Below are 16,445 nucleotides of genomic sequence, written 5' to 3' on the forward strand. Positions count from 1 at the left end.
ACTGAGCTGTAGTACCTCGCAGAGTAGATTACCTACACAGGTAACCATTTTTGTTCTGCCTAGCTTGAAACTGCAGGCTGTTATGATTAGGCCCCAAGCAAAAACATTTGAATGGAACACCTTTTTTGGCTCAAGTCATGGAATGCGGACCCTGCATGCAGAAGATCCCTCACTAAGCTTCCCTTTCACAGCTCCCCCCAGTTGGCTAGGCAGATTGTTTTGGATGCCACTAGTGGAAAGACCAAAGCGCCCTACTAGGAGACAGAAACCACAACAGTTTCATCCCTTTCTCTTCTATCTACCAAGGTAGGCCTCCTCAAGAGAAAAACATACCTTCCTTTACACCAGTTACATCATGGCATAAATGCGACCAGTCAGATAAGTACTCCAGACCCAGAGGCAAGAAGTTTTCCTCAGCATGTTGAGACACCCACACCCGGGAACCTCTGTTGAATGGTCGATGGTCTTCTCTTCCAGGACAAATTGCTCTCTGCAGTAGACTATGCTTGGGTCAAAGAGGCAATTTCCTATGTAAACAAGATAGAAATTTCCACTCTCCCATGAGATGGATCTTTCAAAACTCACTGTCCATGGTCTCCTTTTTTGGCTTCTGTTTTTTTACAAGCCATTTTCTCTCTTCTCCAATCGGATGTTATTGTTCCATTTCTGTCCAAGAGAGGTTCACAGGTTTTTATTAATTTATTCAAACCTGAAGGAAGTCACAAAAAACAATGTGGACCGCTCAACGTATAAGGTAGTACAGATTCAGTTTCCACTCATGACAAGAGTTAGGTGTTCTTATAGTCTGCTCAGGATCTCAAAATATAGAAGTGTTCATTTAAACCACCATGGATTGGGGTCAACTTTTCCACAATACAAAGCATCCTAATTCTATAGGACAAACAGACATCAAAACAATAGTGTAAAACAGTAAGGATTGATTCATCATGTCCATGGCATTACACTCACAGATAAATAGCAAATTAAGATCACTTAAAAGTACATAAACTGGTAGGTGTCATATCTTGCATTACCCAAGATTTCGCCTTTCCGACTTTGACAAGAACTTTTGTTTGCTGTGCCTTTTTTGTACCTTTCTCCGGCTCATCTTGCCTAGCGATCTTTACGCAAGTTGGAAGTGGTCAGAGCAGTGCATCACTACTTGTGAGTGATGGCCTACTTCAGACGTTCAAACTCTGTCATTCCAGAAGGCCCTAGTAGAGTATCTCCTCCTCAAGGCCACCATCACTCGCTGGATTCATACTGCCATTCTGGGAGTGTATCAGGCAAGGATCAGTGAGGGTTATGGTTTACTCTACCCAGGTAGTATAGGTTTTTCCAGGGCCAAGAATCTTGGTAGAAGGGTGTTGTAAGCGACAGGTGCGTAGGTTACAGCCCGAGATATCAACTTTACCATCATTTTACCTTTATGTTCTGGCTATCTTCTGTTTCCCACCTATTGGAACTTCTTTTGGACATTCCATTTTCTCCTATGTCCACTGAATTATGTGCCCGAGAAAAAGAGGATTTTTGGTAGTCACAATAAAATCTTTCTTGTAGCCTTCATTGGGAGGCACAACACAACGTTTTTTTTTGTCTCATTGGGCATGTCTTTGTGGTTATTCCCACTGTTTTTTACCTTCTGCTGCTTCTCCTACTGCTTGCTCACTAACAAAAGTAGTTTCGCTCTAGTAGATGGGTGTAGCCTGCTAAGCAGGAGCTGACTTGTTGAGTGTATTATAAGGGTCAGCAGCATACACTCATGATTCTCCTATGTCCCCCACGGCAAGTACCAAAAATCCTCTTTTCATTTGGTGGAGGCTGGAAGGAGGGAGACTGCAGTTTGGACTAGCGGTGTGCTAGTTATTAAAATGTTATTACTGATTTCTTTAACTGGGATATCAGCTCCAGTCACAGGACAAATTCAATGCAATGCAGAGCTGATCTGCGTTTGCCAAGACCCAACAACTCCTGCACCTTACTGGCACATAGCAATCTTAAGATCAGCAAGACTGGAGCAGGAAGTATTACTCCTTCCTTAACTGTATACATGGCACTCATTCAACAACGTGCATACTGTGAGCAGGAAGGCAGAGACTGTAATAAAACATCTCTGCCTTCGCTATGTGTAGTCCGTCTGATAGTCCGCTCCCTGCTCATGCACAGTAATTATGCAGCTGCTAACTTTGCAGAAAATGTTATAAACATCCTTGCAGAGTCATATGTGAAGAGCTTGGACATCTTAAAATATTATAATCGACAAGTACTTAATTAAAAAGCTGCTTCAGCACCCCATTAGTGCCAGGCAAATGCCAAATAATATGTACCTAATATACTTGGTTCTATAAACCCATTCTAAGCATTGTGCCACAGTTAGTCCATCAGTGAACAATACAAGCCATATTAAGTGCCTAGTGCAAGATGTAGAGAACCCAAAACATGAGTGTAAATATCATGATAGACTCCTTCCAAATGTTATCTGCTAGAGTTCTTGTGATGGCGTCAGCCCCAAGGGCAAACATGGCAGCAGGGACTCGGGAGATAAAATTTAGTATGCGTTATCATGATCTTTACTCTCCTCATGCTTTGGGTTATTTTCATCTTGCATTAGGCACTTATCTAAAGGCTTCTATTGTTTACGATACACTGACTGAACTTGTGGCACGATGCTCTTACTTGGTGCTATAGTGCCATTCTATTATTTGGTATTTACTATTTAGCGTCTGATTCTTTTCTATGTACTTTTTACCCATCAGTGGTTGAATATCTGTTGCACATGCACTTTAATCCTATTTTATATATACATTCACTCATTAGTGCTGGATATAGGATTCTCATCCCGACATAACTCCATAATATAATTAATCATCCTTTCACTTATGATATCATGATTACAGTCTAATGATTCCATACTCCTATACTGTCCCTTTGATTTAGTTGTCCTTGTCCATCGTGGTTTGTTTTTAATTAACCCCTCTCATGTAAATCAATACATTTTTGATTATGAAATGCAATCAAATTAACATTTCGCCTTATACATGTTATATTTTTTTAGATTTATATTGTAGTTTGCATCAGTAGCCTATGACCCTAGTGTATGTGCAACCGTGTTCTTTATTTCCATGCACAGTCATTCTTCGTTGGTTTTATTAACATAACATAAAAGCTAGACCTCCAAAATCATTCAAGATCCATATATAGTCTTTTATTTGTTCCCCAAAATAAATATTTGCACGCAAACACATTAGGTTTTAGTCCTGTGAATGATGGTACTGGCGCAAATTCCTGTCCCATTATCCTGGATCGTAAATCCTAAAACATGGTGGAGTCATCAGAAATAACTAACCAACATTCCATTGGTTTGTAAATGTGATACGACAGAATATGAAACTGAAGGTTTAAGATTCACACGTCCGACAATCAGAGGCCAAATACAGACGTCCCTGGGTCTCCTGACCAGAACTCAATAACTCCTAAGCATACAATGAGGCCATTGAGCTCAGCTCAGGAAACTCGCTACTGGTCTGAGTATATCGCTCTGCAATCGGACCACGCATGTCAGATGTGTAAAACCAGTCTAAGAGAAGGTTGTTTTAAAATAAGCCCAGAGAGAGCAGCACCAAAGAACTAGGCCACCCAGCATATGCTTTACCATGATGGTGGTAATGCTTATGTGGAAGGGCCAGTCTACATAATCCTTGGCAGTCAATTGATATATTTGCATTTTGTGGCACTGAGGCCGTGATGCAAATATGGCCGATCCTCTGGAAGCCAATCCTCATGTTCGGATTCATCAGTTAGTGGTGACTAACCGACACGTACGCATGGGCTTTGGAGTAGAAGTACGGTCACCGTCCACATCACTCATCTGAAGATTCCTCCTCTGCTTCTTCCAACCACTGTATAAATTTTTGAAGCTGTATTAACAAACAAGAAAGTTAATAAAACACTGCAATCTACAGAAGTAGTGATAATCTGCAATAGCCTTTCCATCAATACCACATCAGCCAAGCCTAAATATAGCTGGTACTACTCCCTCCTCTTCTATCCATCCCCAATCACTCAAAACGTAGCCATACACCGTGGACATTATTTAAGGAGACTCGTGGCTCACCCGACAGCGCTTACATGTATTTTTAATGGTGACAGTCAATAATTTATGCAGAAACAAAAGAATGTGATGAAAACAAATATTCTCGATCCTGCCTTCTGATATTTGAGGCTGTCGGAGGGTTGGGACACCCCAAAGCACATTAGGCTGGTCACGACAAGAGTGGCTAGTTAGTTAAATTTATGAGTATGCAGGAGTATTAAAACGTTAAACTCAACTGGAAATAGCTTCCTTCCTTTAAAACGTTTTCCAAATCTGCATATACAAATTTATGTACCTCAACAGTTTTCCTATTTGTACATTTAACATTGTCAATCACATTGCACAGCATTAATGGGGTTTTCTACTTTCATCCTTTTTGTAAAAGCTCTGTGAGATGTCACCATGAATACGTCAGTAGGAGAAACCTTCCTAAGTCATCTATATGGGCATGTATGTCATAGGAAGCTGAATAACAAGATACCTGGATATTTGCAGTCTGATCTTATTCCAGAGATATCCGTGTTTTCTTATATGTAAATGACCTCTTCCAGGCTATTGGGAGGATGGTGCCTGGAAGATCAGCTCTGGAGGCAGAGTTATTTTTACATGAAAGGGAGTTACCAGTGAGACAACTAACACAGAACCGGAGAAATGAACCTTGTCTTCTTGCAAACATTCTTTGCAGCTCTCTGAGCTATGCTGTATTGCAACAATATTCCAACCCTGTCTGCCTGTGAGATGGAAGCGGAGAGGAACCTGCAGATGTGTCAGGTATATTCACACACAGCTCTGCAGTGAGAGCAGAGAGCGGCCATTACACATCACACTGGTAACTGCCCTTCATGTATAATAATCTCTGGAGGCAGAGTGATCTTCAAGGCATCATCCACCCCAGAGCCTGGAAGAGGTCTTTTATACAAAGTGATAAAAGATGATTTCTCAGCAACAACACATCTGATATGAGACATACAGGTAGGACTAAACAGAGAAATGCAGTGACAGATTCCCTTTAAAAGGAAGAGGTAATACTATATAAATTCATATTCAAAATAATAAATGACAACACGGAAACACAAACTGTCTTACTGCTTGTTTTTTACGTAGCTGACGTCCCTTATCTGTTATTTCTGTTTGTGAAAACCAACGGAGAATCATCTCCTCAGCCAGCACATCCTGTTGGTAAAATCCCATTAGAACCTAGAAGAGGGAAACATTGTGGGGGGTGTTAAAATTAGACAAGCACTTTTACATGTCCACACATTTAAAGAGAAAAGCAAGGATAACAATATCTGGACACATGACACATCAAAAGAAAGGTACTGTAGATCTTGGAATATACTTAAATTCCTAACCACAATGGGCTATAATAGGTCCACTGCTGATCCATTCAAACAAGATTCGTATTGATCACACAATATTCAATATTTTGAGGATAGGGAATAACTTATAATATTGATTAAAAAAAACCCTTAATGTAAAAAATAAATAAATACTTTGAGGGTTATGCCAAGAATTGCAATATTTTTCACAAAGCACAGTGAAAGCATATTTATTAATATAAGGACTAAACCCAACATAAAAAGTTTCTCTTTCTTGTACCCTGGTGTATTTTTGATCTCTATCTGCCCTCTGTGCATCCAGCTTTCAAATAACTGAATGGACAGTCCTCGTCTTCTAAAACTATATTTTTCACTAGCGCCTGCGTATCCTCAGTGAAGCAGACCCTTTTACCCCATCCAGCACCACCATGTCTCTGAGCCATCATTCAGCTAATATAATGTAGAGTTCAACTTATTTTTCTATGCATTCTAGGCTCATGTACAATATTCTGCCTGACCCATGTTATCTTCTGCCATCTACATCAGCTGCAGTTTGGTTTCACATAATTAGCAAATTCTAGCAGAGCTCAAATGTCTTGCAATCCAATATGCAACAGTGCATAAAGATAACGTAGGGTACTTAACATAATTTTGATTAAAAAAAATGTAAAAAAAGTCATACCACCGCATAAAGGTGACCCTATTCGGGATGGTCCTAACCTCTAGTAGATTTTAATACTAGAGGTTAGGACTGTCCCTGTTATCTTTATGCACTATTGCCATTTACTTACTGCAGGGTATTTGCTCATTTTGTTTTAGATTTGGCCTGTTTAGTGGCCAGTGTAAACATGTGCCTACAGGTTGCATGCACACCAACTTATATTCCAGTTCATCTCTTCTGGTTTTAGTTCTCCAGTGGAAAAATTACCAGTGTACAAAAGATCTAAAAATGAAATGATGATCTGGGGAACATTAAAAGAGATTTTTAAATTGTAATTATTATTTAAAGAAGTCTGGTAAGGTTATCATCCCCAGTGGCGAAATGATGAGTAAATCGTCAATATATCAGCCGTACCAACTATAGAAAGAATGAAGGGATTAATGTCGGGATTAATGTCCGGGAATATGAATTTGGATTTCCACCATGCAACATAAATGATTGTGAACGTCTGGAGAGAATTTTATAGCACGGTTTGTGTGGGATGATGATATACAAATGTCAGCAGTAATCTAAGCATACTGATCAAGCCACAAAACCCAATTCAGTTCCTGTAAAACCTGCTTAGTAACTGATAAATAACCCGGAAGGTGAATTAGTAATGGTTGCAATAAACAGTCCAACCAGGAAAAGAGATTGTCATATTCGGAAACTATATCTTATACTACTGGCCGAAACAGGGGAGGAAAAACTCTTGTGGATTTTAATAGATTAGTTTTGATTATTGTGTCACTTCTTTCTCAGAGTTTTTAAACCACTCTTAGTGTACATGTTTTTATGCTATGACTAAGCATTTGTTGTACCTGAAACGTGCGCTTTGCTGGCATCTCCAGTTTGTGGAACCATATTGGATAGGTTTTTAACTTGAAAAAATAAACATGAAGATTTTATTTCTGAGCCCCTCTATATAGAGCCCTATCCTGCAGTATATTGTTCCTCTCAAAATTTCTATATACAGACCCAACCTGCAATACATAGCTCCTCTTAGTTACCAGTAGGCATGCTGCCATCTGGTAAGAGCTCTGCACAATAATAAGTGCGCTCTGTCGCTTTCCATGAAATTATACCTCACCGTAAATGCTCCATTTGACAACCAGCATAGATATGTGCTATCCTGATCATCCACGAGCACCGTAACTACTAGAGGACGGCTCCAATGACAACTGAAGGGTAAATAGAGCCTGGAGGATCATCCTTAAAGGAGTGATATGCGCCCAACAGTGACATGCAGGAAGGAGTAAGTAAAGCTTTATTAAGTTCTCTTATATTTCAGTGCCCTTATAATTACAAGCAGACCATGGGGGTCTGTGTCCTGAGACCTCCATGACTGCTCAAACCCCCAATCCCCTCCTCTTAAGACTCCCACAGCTGCTGTCTGAGCGCTCGCACAGAGCGGGGTATGAACGCAATTGAAAGTATAGACTACAAAAGTTTAGTGACTCCTTAATAGGATTGTTAATTTGCAGTAAAAATATTACATATATTTTAGTGATATGATAAGAAACAGCAATCCCATCAGAAAATTAGACAACAGCCTCCAAGTATAAAAGAAAAAAAAGTGTATCAACTTATGTGACTGGACAATTCCTGTAAACTTTACATTTTTATAGGTAATCAAAAATAGATTTTTTGTTAAAAGCATGTAATCATTATTTCACTAGAAATACACATTATACATTTCTGTGAATGAAGTTACGCATATTACTAGTGGACAACCCTGTCTTAAATAATGCATTTAAAAGTGTAAAATGTAAAAAATAATAAAAAAAAGATATACACCTTTCACACTGGTCCCACTATAGCGACATCAGCGCTAGACCTCTTATGAGCGCTGCAGCCAATCACAGTTGCAGTGCTGACACTTCCTTTGCGGGAAGTGTGAAAACTGCAGCCCTTTAATGGCAACTGGGTAGGCGGTATCTGCTATTTTTATTTTACACTGGGGAATACAAGTAGTGTTGTCTGAATAAGTCAATTTATCTTTTAGTTTGATACCTTTGTAGTTGCTGCCCAAAGAGGTTCATGATCCAAAAAGAATTCTTCCATTGCACTAAGACAGCACAAGTGGTCAGACGCACGTTTCACATAGTTTTTAAAAACTGGGGTCCATCTTTTTAGGAGCTGTGTAAACAGAAATTTTATCTATATGAAATGCATGATTATTTTAAAACACAATCATTTGACTCTTGTATATGTTACCCATACATTTAGTTTATAGGGTCTCAAAAACAGTAATTAGACCTACCGGTAATTTTATTTCCAGGAATCCATCCTGACAGCACCATGGAGGACGTCCTTCTTATCCTCACTGGGACAGGAAACAATGAGAGGTTAAAAGGACTCTCCCATCTCCACCCCACAGTGTCTTTTCAAAATAAAACACCTGGATGGATACGACATAAATTTATTATTCTTTATCCAAAATTACATCACATTAGTATAAAATTTTTCAGAAAGGAGGGAACTAGCCGTGCTGTCAGGATGGATTCATGGAAATCCAATTACCTGTAGGTCTAAATTACCGGTTTCCAGGTCACCAAACCTGACAGCACCATGGAGAATACCAAAGTATGATGATCTAGGGTGGGACCACCGCATGAAGAACCTTCCCTACCGAAGGCCACTTGTCCCGAGACTACATCTAGCTTGTAATGTCTTGAGAAAGTATTCAGACTCGACGATGTTGCGGCCCTACGAATCTTATCCACTGATCCCCCCCCCTCCTTTCTCTGCCCATGAGGTAGATATCGCCCTAATTGAATGGACCCTAAGGGTTTTTCGGGGGAGATCTTCCCTCAGCCTCGTAGGCCAGACCAATTATGGATCTGATTCACCTAGCTATTGTGGATTTTGACACTTTTTTTTTTTTTTACCCCCATTTGGTCTCCCATATTGCACGCACAAGCTTGTGTCCTGTCTCCATTCCCTAGTTGCCACTAGGTATTGGAGAACAGTCTCCCTAACATCTAAACAATGAAAAGATTGTTCCTTCAGGTTTCTAGGGTGCTGGCAGAAGGAGAGGAGAACAACTTCTTGCTTCATGTTCAGGGTTGATACTACTTTAGGCAGGAACGCTGGGTCAAGCCTCAAGACCAGTCGGCACTCAAATACCCATAAATACGGGTCCCTGATAGATAGAGCCTGCAATTCCCCTATTCTGTTAGTCAATGTTATCACTACCACGAAAGCCATTTTAAATGAGAGCCTACTAATGTCCATATCATTTGCTGGTTCATATGGATGTTTACAAAGTGCGTTTAGCACCAGGTTTAGATGCCAAGGTGGGACAGATTTCCTCACAGAAGGTCTCAACCTCTGTATAGCTCTAGAGAACCTAGCTATCCAGGTGTGAGTAGATAGTGGAGTGTAGAAAAATACGCTAAGGGTTGAAATTTGTACCCTTAATCAAGAATCTTGGGAATGTCTGGGTGAAATGAATCTACCGATGACTCCTCGCAGTAAATGCAGAAGTGCTTCTAAATATTATTATAAATAGCAGAGGTCACAGGTTTCCAAGCTTGCTTGAATTGTAGATATTACTTCTTTGGACAATCCTCTCGATTTCAAAACCTGCTTCTCAGGATCCATGCTGATAGTTGAAGACTGTGTGGATTGTGGTGGAGAACTGGACCCTGGCAGAGGAGGTCTTTTCTCCTTGGAAGGAGGATGGGATCTTCTACCATCTTTCTCAGCAGAGGGAATCAACTCCTCTTTGGCAAGAAAGGCACCACCAAGGTATTCTTCACCCTTTCTTCCTGAACTTTCCTCAGCACTCTCGGAACCAGAGGAAGAGGGGGAAAATGCATAGGACAGCTTCTTTCCCCATGGTTGGGACAGAGCATAGACTTCCACTGAACCGTCTAGGGGGATTAGGGAGAAAAAAAATTTCTGACCTTTGCGTTTTCTCTGGATGCCAACAGGTCCACTCATGGAACCCCCCCTCCCCTAGCATTGACACAGCATGCCACCAAACAACTCCTTGTTCAGTTCCCACTCCATCGGGAATATCTTCTGCCTGCTCAGGAAGTCTACCACCCGGATTCTGGATCCTTCCAGGTGTACTGCAGAGAGAGATAGCACTGTCCTTCCTGCTCATTTGAAGATCTTCCTTGCTAGGTGTTGCAGGGCAGGATGTTTTGGTCCCCCTTGATGGCTTAAGAACGCCACCGTCGTCATGTTGTCGGACAGGATTTTTATATATGTCTGCCTCTGACTGTCGACTGGACCTGGAGAAGTACCTTCCATATTGCATACAGTTCTCTGAAGTTCGAGGATCTGGATCCCATCTCTGAACTCAACTCTCCCTGGAAATATCTTCCTTCCGAACGGCACCCCCAGCCCAGCTGATTTGTGTCAGTGGTGATCACGATGCAAGAGGAGAGAATCCAGGGAACTCCCACCTGGAGGTTTTCCATAGTGGTCCACCAGGGTAGAGATTCCTTCACCACAAGAGATAGGGGCATCACAGTGTCCAGTGACAGTTGACGCTTGTCCCTGGGAGACACAAGAGGTCATCAGTCCCAGGATTCTCATAGCTTCTCTGATGGAGCAGCTGCATCGTGAAAATTAGTGTTCTTTCCATCATAGCGATCTGCTTCTCTTCTGGTAAGAAAGACGTTCTAAGGCTAGTTTCACACTAGCGTTAGAGGGCGCAGCGCAGGGCCGCCGCTAAGCCCCGCCCCCGGCCGGGCCCTCCCGGTCAGTTTCACACTAGCGTTCGTGGACGCAGCGCAGCGCCGCCAAGCTCCGCCCCCTCCGGTCAGTTCCTCCTCTGATCGCATGAGGCTGCATGCGATCAGCGTACCCTATATTTAGCGTTGGATACGCTGATCGTGCACTGACCATGCGCTGGTCTGATTTTGCTGGCGCTGCGCCCAGAGCACAAAAATGCAACACAGCACGTTTTTGTACGCAGGGCACAGCGCCAGCAAAATCAGACTAGCGCATGATTAGCGCACGATCAGCGTATCCAACGCTAAATATAGGATACGCTGATCGAAGCAGCCTCATGCGATCAGAGGAGGAACTGACCAGAGGGGGCGGAGCTTAGCGGCGGCGCGGCGGCCACGAACGCTAGTGTGAAACTAGCCTTAGATGGGAGTCTAGAGGAACCCTTAGGAATCTCTTATGGATTTTGAAACAAGATCCGACTTTTCCCAATTCATGACCTATCCCAGCCTCTGAAGAGTGGAAATCGAGTTCTGGCAGTGCTCCCTGAGTTGTTCCTATGATCAGGAAGTCATCTAGGTAGCGGACTATGATGATATCCCGTTTCCTTAAATAGGCGACTAACTCCGCCACAAGCTTGGTGAACACCCTGGGAGCTAAAGCTAGACCAAAAGGAAGACAACAGAACTGGTAGTGACAGACTCTCCTACTGGACTCTCAGAGCAAATCTTAGGTATCTCTGAAAAGAAACATGGAAGGGAACATGATAGTATACGTTTTTAATTTTTTAATTCCTGTCTATAAAGGGAATTGTAGATCTGATGGATTCCATCTTGAATTTCTTGTATTTTATCTAGCGGTTCTTTAAATTTATTAATGTCCTGCTCTCTCCTGAGGGTTTCTTTCTTTTACCAAGAAGAGACTGGAGTAATGGCCCTTGCACTTTTCCTGCTTGAGAACCAGGACTACAGCTCCGATCTTTAGGAGATGCTGGACATCTAACCACATGGGGGTAAACGGCTGACTGAAGGCGGGAGTTTGTTATGATGAACCTCGCTGGGGGGAAGTTGGGTAAACTATTTTGTAACCGCAGGTGATTATCCCCAAAATCCACTGTTTTCCTGAGATCTCCTGCCAGCCCCCAGGAGCCGCTCTAGCCGTCCCCCCCACTCTCACGGCATCACTTTCTACCCGAGCCTGAATTAAAAATTGAGTCCTTACCTCTGCCTCCCTTGGGGTAGCGCCATCTGCCCGTTTTTCCCTTTCTCTTATAGCCTTACTTCTGGCAAGGTTGGGGCCTATGAAAAGGCTGATATTTCTTTGGTTACTCCTTGGGGAACCCTTTCTTTTTGTCTGATGCCTTTTCCAGAATATCATCTAGAACAGGCCCAAACAATTCATTGCCCAAGAAGGGAATGGAACAAAGTTTGTTTTTGGACTGTGTATCCCCTGACCATGTCTTTAGCCAGAAAGCTCTCCAGGAGGCATTGGATAAAGACCCATTCCTGGCTGCGAATCGTACAGATTCTGCTGATGCGTCAGCCATGAACCCGGCCGCCAGCTTCAGGAGGGGAAGGGATTTCAGGATGGTTCCCCGGGGGGGTCTAAGATCTCAAGTGTTCCTCTAAGTCGTCGCCCCATAAATGCATAGACCGAGCCACCGAGGTTGCTGCGAAGTTAGCTCGAATTATTGCTGCCGAGGTTTCCCAGGTTCTCTTTAGTAAGCCATCCGCCTTCCGGTCCATAGGTTCCTTTAGGTTTGAAGAGTCTTTGAACGGAATTGAGGTTCTCTTCGCCACCTTGACTACTGGAACGTCAATATTGGGGATGTCTTACCAGGCTTTGGATGTCTTCCGGTTCAAAAAGTAAGCAAAGTTTGAAGTCTCCAGGAATAACCAGTCTTTATTCCACATCTCCCCATTCCTTCATAATCATTGAGAGAATATGGCTGTTAGCCAGGAAGACTATTTCTCTGGGATCGCAAACCTCCAAACATCTCGTCCTGTACGGAGAGGGGTTTTTGGGGCTTCCTCCACCCGCATTGTATTCCTTACTGCATAGAGGAGTTCATATGTGTCTTCGGAGGAAAAAAGATATCTTTTCCCTCCCTCTGGTGGGTCAGTAAATACCTCCCCCTTCTTCCTGATCGGAATCATCCGACATTATCTCTTCTTCAGAGGACATTTCTATTTCCCTTGGTCTTTTACGGGAACCACTCTGGGATTCGGGCTGTGAGGTATGTGCTTGAGCTAGCCCAGAAATCTTGGACCTCTTCTCTGATTATGGACCTCATGTCCTACAGCAAAGAAGTCTACTCTTCTCTAATAATTTTCTAAGTTCAAGGTTCAGATAGGTGCTTCTGCCATGTACTTTGATATTACAGAAGGCACATATTCTACCCTTTCCTGACTTCTTGCAATCTCTTTTAGGAGTTGCCGTGGCAGGTGTTCCCCCCCCCCCCAGAAAACACAAGAGTAGATGCCATGTGTTTCTGTGTGTGGGGTAAGGGCTTCGGGTGGGTATCTTTAACCAGCTTACTCACGTGCCCCTGTCTCACGTGCCCCTGTTCCAAGCCAATCTCAGTTTTGCAGAATCCTCAATATCCTAAGTATACTGTAGGGCAGCCAACATACATTTTAGAACCCTATTTATACAATACCATCCGTATTGTGCCCGCTCGGTGTCCTCGACAGATCCTCCTTCCTGCGTTCCACAGTGGAAAAACACGCTGGCCACGACCCGGATGTGTTCTGCCCGGCTCGCAGAGATGACGTCGCCAGAAGTGCACCCACAGGGTTTCAGCGCGCCTGAGGCAGACGACGGAGCCGAGAGCCTCCAGGCAGGAGGAAGCGGCTCAACTCAGGAGCAGCGCACATCGAGGTAAGTTGAGGGACCACCCATCGGAGGGTGTCGGCCGCAGACTACTTGACAGTGGGAAGGGAGAGGCTGGGCCCCCAATCCGCGCTGGTCTGCTTGGTACTGCCAGGGATGAGCTTCCTCTCATCGTTCCTATCCTCACTGGGCAGGTAAAACACTGGGGTGGAGATGGGAGTGTCCTTTTAACCTCTCGTTGTTTCCTGTCCCAGTGAGGATAAACAGGACGTCCTCTATGGTGCTGTCAGGATTGATGACCTGGAAAAATGGTTTTCGCAAATTTAAGAAAATGTGCCCAAAAGTAAGCGATGACATAAAATAAAAAAAATACAATAAAATAACCATTACTTACATGACAAAGCTCACTCTGGCCTAGTGGTCCTCGCTAGTCCTGCAGTGATGGTTGTCTGTCTATTATTCTTAGGAACATTGCAGGCACCACTTCAGCTGTCTCATCAAATACATAAAGTCACTGCTAAGGCTGCAGTAATCAGATGAATCACATGGCAGTATGTCATCACTGCAGAGCCACCAGGGACCACCAGAGTGAGGAGAAATGAAAGGATACATAATGGATATTACTAGATATTCTAACATTGCTTACTATTGGACAAATCTTTTTTAGTACCTTTGAAACCCCCTTTAAAAGGGAAGGTATCCATCAGAAAATGACTTTCTAATTAAATCTCAAGTTATGTCAAAACATTTTTAGTTTTGATTTTTTTTATTTTTTAGATATTTTATTCCCATATCATAATCTCTATTAAAAACTAAAAAAAAAAAAGAAACTTTGCAGTTTTCACATTGGCCACTGGGGCTTTTTTAGACTAATTTCCTTCTTGTCTCAGGAAACAACACATCTACGTAGCCATGATAGTCAGATCCTGACCCTATCTTTTGTATTGAAGCATCTAATGAGCCTGTGCGAAGGTCATTCTGAAGAGAGAGGGCTCAGCTGTGACATTGCCTATTGTGATTGGTGAATCCTGTGTTATAAGCTGCATATAGAGGGGCTACCTGTCATTGTAATCATGTTACTGATATCTCTTGCTGTAGTTAGTGTGAAACTATTTTCTAGCTTTCAATCTTTAAAAGAAGCATCATGTAGCACTCACAGGCAGAACCACATCACAGTAAGGATTCACATCAAGGGCTCCATTCAGTTGTTGCAGTGGGAACTCCAGGACCACTTTGCATAAAATCTGCATCACTTCCACAAGAGAGATGTTATAGGCATATCTGTAGAGAGAGGAACGACTTACATTTATGATCATATCTCCGGCTTGCATGTAATACATATATTTACTGCTTGAGAACACAACCATTCCAATGACTTGGTAAATGCACGATATGTTCATATCTAAAGGGGGGGGAAGGTATTGCAGTTGAAGGAATATTCAGATTCCAACTTACTTGAGTGAGTTGATTTCTAATACAAGATTATCACAGGAAATATTCTCTTCCACACCTCTCTGCAATGTTCCCAAAACTTCATTCTGAAAAGCTGTATAATAAAACAGCGTCACTATCAAAACCACGTACAAGACGACAACAACTTATTTACCCCACAATCTTTTGTGGTTAGGCTTAATATTTCAATAGACATTATTTGGTCTATCCCACAAAATTGAGCAAATTACCCAGACTACAAGATAATGGGACATAAAGAGAAAAAAATACCTTCAACGTCATCCTGAAGGGGGGAAACAGGGCGGCTGCTCATCTGCTCGGTGCACACGCTCTTTCCACTCTCACTATCACTGTCCTCTTCAATTGTAATTTTGAGTCCTGAAAATAAAAAAGGAGATTTTTGTGTACTCACCGTTAGATCTCTTTCTCTTAGCCTTTAATTGGGGGACACAGAACCGTGGGTGTTATGCTGCTGTCCACTAGGAGGCGACACTATGCATAATCTGAAAAAGATTAACTTTGGCTCCTCCTCTGCAGTATACACCCCTAGACGGCGTCAGCCTTCTCCAGTTTTGTGCAAAAGCATTAGGAGGAATATACCAGAAACATAACCATGCCTGTAAGAAGGCTACTATAAACGAGCTCAAACAATATGAGAACCCAACCGTAACAACGGCCCGCAAGGGCAACAGGGTGGGAGCTGTGTCCCCCAATTAGAGGCTAAGAGAAAGAGATTTTACGGTGAGTACACAAAAATCTCCTTTACTCTGTCGCCTAATTGGGGGACACAGAACCGTGGGACGTCCCAAAGCAGTCCCCTGGGTGGGAAGCAGTGGACGAATATTGTACTGACAGTTCCCTAAATTTGGGGTACTGCCGCCTGCAGGACCCGTCTACCCAGGCTCGCATCCGCTGAGGACTGGGTATGCACTCTCTAGTGTTTTGTAAATGTGTGCAGGCTAGTCCAAGTGGCTGCCTTACACACTTGATGTGCCGAGGCTTGATGCCGAATGGCCCAAGAGGCCCCTACAGCCCGCGTAGAGTGTGCCGTGATACCAGCCGGAAGAGGAGCATTGTTAAGGCGGTAAGCCTCTTGAATGGTGGACTTGATCCACCTAGCAAGGGTGGCTTTGGAAGCCGGTAGGCCCTTGCGAACGCCTTCTGGAAGAAGGAAAAGTGAATCAGACTTCCGGAAGGGAGCAGTCCGAGACACGTAAATACGCAATGCCCTGACAAGGTGAAGCGTATGCAGAGCCTTCTCCACTCGATGACCAGGAACCGGGCATAGAGATGGTAGTGAGATTTCCCCATTGAGGTGGAAGGTGGACACAACCTTCGGAAGGAAGGATGGCACTGTACGGAG

General features: G+C 43.0%; 1 protein-coding gene across 1 annotated transcript in view; it reads right to left on the reverse strand.

Annotated features, from left to right (window-relative positions):
- Positions 1-3,183: 3,183 nt before the first annotated feature.
- The window catches only part of EIF2B5 (eukaryotic translation initiation factor 2B subunit epsilon), a 29,077-nt gene continuing 15,815 nt past the window's right edge, over positions 3,184-16,445 (reverse strand). The window contains exons 11-16 of the mRNA XM_073589267.1: positions 15,353-15,460; positions 15,086-15,176; positions 14,788-14,911; positions 8,126-8,251; positions 5,180-5,290; positions 3,184-3,917 (exon numbers count right to left, since the gene is read on the reverse strand). Coding sequence (XP_073445368.1) covers positions 3,861-3,917; positions 5,180-5,290; positions 8,126-8,251; positions 14,788-14,911; positions 15,086-15,176; positions 15,353-15,460 — 617 coding nt within the window. The 3' untranslated portion in view covers positions 3,184-3,860. The remainder of the gene's footprint in view (positions 3,918-5,179; positions 5,291-8,125; positions 8,252-14,787; positions 14,912-15,085; positions 15,177-15,352; positions 15,461-16,445) is intronic.

This window comes from Dendrobates tinctorius, unplaced genomic scaffold, assembly GCF_039654945.1.
Source record: "Dendrobates tinctorius isolate UK_male_01 unplaced genomic scaffold, ASM3965494v1 ptg000107l, whole genome shotgun sequence".
NCBI lineage: Eukaryota > Metazoa > Chordata > Amphibia > Anura > Dendrobatidae > Dendrobates > Dendrobates tinctorius.